General features: G+C 38.5%; 2 protein-coding genes across 6 annotated transcripts in view; one reads left to right on the top strand and one right to left on the bottom strand.

Moving 5' to 3' along the window:
- Nucleotides 1-4,591, bottom strand: part of LOC113574161 (kelch domain-containing protein 1) — a 7,669-nt gene extending 3,078 nt beyond the window's left edge. Inside the window, 4 exon segments of the mRNA XM_081721026.1 lie at nucleotides 298-367; nucleotides 1,949-2,019; nucleotides 2,924-2,983; nucleotides 4,238-4,591. Of these exon segments, the coding sequence (XP_081577152.1) occupies nucleotides 298-367; nucleotides 1,949-2,019; nucleotides 2,924-2,983; nucleotides 4,238-4,342 (306 nt within the window). The 5' untranslated portion in view covers nucleotides 4,343-4,591.
- Nucleotides 4,592-4,640: 49 nt separating this feature from the next.
- pole2 (polymerase (DNA directed), epsilon 2) overlaps nucleotides 4,641-5,000 on the top strand; it is a 5,884-nt gene continuing 5,524 nt past the window's right edge. For all 5 annotated transcript variants that reach the window (XM_035532820.2, XM_081721781.1, XM_035532818.2 and 2 more), the window contains exon 1: nucleotides 4,641-4,774. In XM_035532820.2, the coding sequence (XP_035388713.1) occupies nucleotides 4,707-4,774 (68 nt within the window). In that variant the 5' untranslated portion in view covers nucleotides 4,641-4,706. The remainder of the gene's footprint in view (nucleotides 4,775-5,000) is intronic.

Here is a 5,000-nt window from a genome sequence, read left to right as displayed (position 1 = left end):
ATGGGAGTATCTGCTTATAACTTTATAAATACATTTCCTGGTCTCTCCTCACACATAACAAAAGAAATAAATAAAGGCTTTAACACCTCAGACAACTCTGGACGTTCTTGGTCTCATCCCACATATAAGGTCATTCTATTTCTATGTTGCCATAGGAATGTATCTCTAAATGCATCAACACTCCCTTCCCTGCAGAACACCTATATCAGGCATGTCAGGTTGCAAGGCTTGAAATTTATAGAGAACACTACCCACCCCAGGCATAGGGTGTTCAGACTTTTGAGGTCAGGAAATCACCTCTGCAGCCATGTGGTGCACACTGGAAGAGGCCTTTAAGATGCTGAATTCACAAGCCAGACTCCCACTACTAAAACATACCACTTGCACAGTGCACCTACACTTTAGACTGCCCACAACCTGAACATACAATATCAACCTAAACCTCACTATGATCATTACACAGACCAGTCTTCACTTGGCAGGGTATCCTACTCACTTGTCTCTTCTCCTTTATTAGTTATATTTTATCATAATCTTGATTTAATTTATTTTTCATTCTTACTATATTATTCTTTATGTATAAAGAATAATGTAGTAAGAATGTACTGGCAAAAAAGCCATTTGTTTGCATACCCAGTTGTTGCTATGGCAGCAATAAAATTAGGTGTCTAGGCACGCCTCACACAACTCTAGCCCATGTGGTACAGCCCTGCCATGTACTATTGTATATATCATCCTCACATGCTGCTATGCTCCCAATCACTGAGTGTATGTATACTCTGTTGTGCCTCGTTTGAGAGATTCCTGTGTATTCTGCCTTTCTACGTTCTCCCCAATATCATATTAGAAAACATAAAGAATAATTTTTTGAGGAATTCATTCATTTATTGAGGAAAATTATCAATCTGAAATTATCAATATTACATATCTGTGATTGGCAAAAGTATGTGAACCTTTAAGGATTGGCAGATAGGGATCTAATAAAGTCTGATTTCACAACATATGGTTTGGAAGTGTATCATGGCATGAACAAGGAAGATTTCTGAGGACCTTAGAAGAAGAGTTATTGATGCTCATCAGACTGGAAAAGTTTACAAAATCAGTAGTCCACAGCCAGACAGATCATGTACAAATGGAGGAAATTCAAAACCATCATTACCCTCCTATGAAGTGGTTGATTGACAAGGATAACGCAAGGAGCAAGGCGTGTAATAGTTTGCAAAGTTACAAAGGTACCTTCTAAGCAACTAAAGACCTTTCTTACATTGGTTAAGTTTAGAACATCATGAGAACACTGAACAGCAATGGTGTGCATGGCAGGGATGCAATTAGAAACCCATTGCCCTCCAAAAAGAATGCTACTGCTTCTCTGCAGTTTGCTAAAGATCACATGGACAACCCAGAAGGCTATTGGAATGATGTTTTGTAGACAGATGAGAGCAAAATAGATAATTTTGGTTTAAATGAGAAGTGTTATGTTTGGAGAAAAGAAAACCCTGCATTGCAGCATAAAAAAACCCATCCCTTCTGTGAACTATGTTGGTAGTAGTAGTACCATGGTTTGGGCCTGTTTTACTGCATCTGGGCCAGGATGGCTTTCCATCATTGATGGAACAATGAATTACAAATTATACCAGCAATTTCTAAAGAAAAATGTCAGGCAATCTGTCCATGAGCTGAATCTCAAGGGAACATGGGTCATGCAGCAAGACAACAACCCTAAGCACACAAGTTGTTCTACCAAAGACTGGTTAAAGAGAAACAAAAATGATGTGGAAGGACCTGAAGCAATGTTTGTGTGACAAATAAATCAAATTAAGTCAAAGATACTTGGAGCACATTTTCTCCATTCTGATGTTGAATATAAACTGAAGTTCTTTACCTGGTTCAGCATGATTTTATGCATTGTGCAGCTGCTACTTGATTGTGTCTTACATCCATGTCTTACCATAAACCATTCTCCAGGTCATATACCCAAATCTCATCATTTGGTAGAAAGACTTCATGATCACCAACTGACTGAGGAGTATAGAATAATGATTACAAGTCAACACTCAACTTTTGCTTTTTTTGCATAAAACAACAAAAACATTTACTAAAAGTCACTTTAGGCTATGTTCCTATTACAAGCCACATTGTCCTATTCAGATTTTTTCGCTCAGATCAGATTTGCCTATCTTGACGATTCACATTCATAACTGCTAGTGACCTGTATCTGATTACTGTCAATGCACCTGACCTCTGAAATGGCATGCATGTGCACATTGATGTTTTTGCATGTCACTTGCATCACCTATTTAAACTGGCAAACACTTGTTACAACACCTATTAAAACTCTCTCTCTCATACACACACACACACTCACTGGCCACTGTATAAGGTACACCTGTTCAATTCCTCATTAACGCAAATATCTGATCAGCCAATCACAAGGCAGCAACTCAATGCATTTAGGCATGTAAACATGGTTAAGAGGACCTGCTATAGCTCAAATCGAGCATCAGAATGGGGAAGAAAAGTGATTTAAATGACTTTGAAAGTGGCATTGTTGTTGGTGCTAGACAGGCTGGTATGTGTATTTCAGAAACTGTTGGATCTACTGTGATTTTCATGCCCAATCATCTATAGTGTTTTCAAAGTATGGTCTGAAAAAGAGAAAATATCCAGTGAGTGGCAGTTCTCTGGGTGAAAATGCTTTGTTGATGCCAGTGGTCAGAGAATGGACAGACTGGTTCAAACTGATGGAAAGGCCACAGTAATTCAAATAAACACTTGTTACAACCTAGGTATGCAGAAGAGCATCTCTCAATGCACAATGCTTCAAACTTTGAAGCAGATGGGCTACAGTAGTAGAAGACCACACCAGGTGCCAGTCTTGTGAGTTAAGAACAGGAAACTGAGGCTACAATTCACATGGACTCACCAAAATTGGACAACAGAAGATTGGAAAAATGCTGCCTTGACTGATGAGTCTTGATTTCTCCTGCAACATTCGGACAGTAGGGTCAGAAGTGGGCACAAACAACATGAAAGCATTGATCCAGCCTGCTTTGTATGAATGGTTCAGACTGCAGGTTTTGGCAGTGATTTAATGGTGTGGGGGATATTTTCTTAGTGTATTTATGGCCCCTTAATACCAACTGAGCATGGCTTAAATGCCACAGCATACTTGAGTATTGTTGCTAACCATGTCCATCCCTTTATGACCACAGTGTACCTGTCTGATGGCTTCTTCCAGCAGATGAACACGTGGTCAAAAAGCTCAAATAAACTAAAACTGGTTACTTGAACATGACAAATGAGTTCCCTGTACTCAAATGGTCTCCAGTCACCAGATCTTGATCCAATAAAGCACCTTTGGGAATGTTTCCAGCACCTTCTTGAATTTATGCCATGAAAATTTAAAGTGGTTTTGAATGTAAAAGGGGCTCCATCCCAGTACTAACAAGGTATACCTTAATAATATAGTGGTCTGAGTGTGTGTGTGTGTGCCCGCACATGCGTTTATTCACATATATTCAGTTGGTCCTCCACAGTCTGCAAATATCTCTACTTAGGATCATGTTGCCAGAGTGCGCTGACTTCCATTCTTTAGTGCACTGAAATGTTGTGTAACGTTTTGTAATACATTTGTATATATTTATGGAAGTAAATTATAAACTGTATTAATAATTCATATATTTTATACATTTGACTTGCTAAACCTTTTTGATTTCCTTACATCTTCTAGTCTATGCGTGTTTGTAATTTGCCACCGCAAAATTATAGTATTAATACTGCAAATTATAATTATTATTAAAGATTGTATTATAATGTATTATAACATTACTGACTTGTTATATTCAAACCATTTCACTGCGAGTTATACTGTGTATGACAATGTATGTGCCAAAAAACCAAACTTGAACTTGATATTCATGCAGAACCCATTTTTTTTTCTCTTTAACACATTAGCGGCCTCTGGCTTTTTGGTGCTGAACTGCAGCCAAAATCCAAACACGAACTTAGAATAACAGTTCGCGTTAGTCGTTACTTTGCAAGCCAGTTCACGAAGTAGGTTAGTTCAGTAGGGAGGACTTCATAAAACGAACCCCATGTCTATCTTGAGAATAAATACTTTCAAACGGTTAGGCAATAAAGGAGTTATTATGAACGCCAGTATAAGCGTATTCAGTCTCAAGCTGAAGCATTTATTTATAGCTGGCAGTAAACTAGTAAGCAAGCCTTCTCTGCTTACCACGTAGCCTCCCCAGACAAATAAACGATTTTCTGAGATTACAGCCGTGTGTCCGCTTCGTTCCCGTGCTACTACTTTGGTTCCACATCCGGCTTCTAACGCCATCGAATTGAAATATTTCTTAAAACTAACGTCCAAGAATTTACTCGAATTATTAGGTAGATTGTTTACCCCACGGTAATTACGTAACCCGTTTGGGAGGGGCCGTAAACAGATGGTGAGAACAACACGATGTTCTCACGTTCTATTCCATCCATAAAATATCTATTTTGTTGCATTTGCAAACCATATCATTTTAACGTTTCTACATTAAACCCAGAGGGTACGGCTCATTCAAAAGTGAGAAAAGTGTCTCAGCCTCACACGTTCGACATGATGGAACTTTTATTTTGATGTTCTTAATGGAGCGGTTACCGGACGCTGCCAAATAAACACACGGAAGTGGAAATTTAGCGCCAACAGATGAAAAATGGATGCTCGGAGGCTGAAAACAAAAGTTATTGCTGGTTTCAAGATGCGAGGTTTAATGCTTCGACCGTATGTTTGATTTATTAACAATATATTTACATTTATGTTTCGCGTAGACGTTTTGAGGCGAAATTACTAGAAGAGGTTATATCTTTACGAATGACAAGCTGGGAGTTGGTATCATTTTGCATGCATGTTGTTTCGTCTCGCTCATCTCCCTTAATCACCTTGCAACATGGTTGTGTGACTCTGGAACAGAAACAGTTGAAGTGAAAAAATAAAAATAAAAAAATAT

This window comes from Electrophorus electricus, chromosome 10 (assembly GCF_041902795.1).
Source record: "Electrophorus electricus isolate QZ-2024a chromosome 10, ASM4190279v1, whole genome shotgun sequence".
Classification (NCBI taxonomy): domain Eukaryota; kingdom Metazoa; phylum Chordata; class Actinopteri; order Gymnotiformes; family Gymnotidae; genus Electrophorus; species Electrophorus electricus.
Note: the sequence above shows the minus strand (reverse complement) of the source record. Positions and strands in the feature narration are given on the sequence as shown.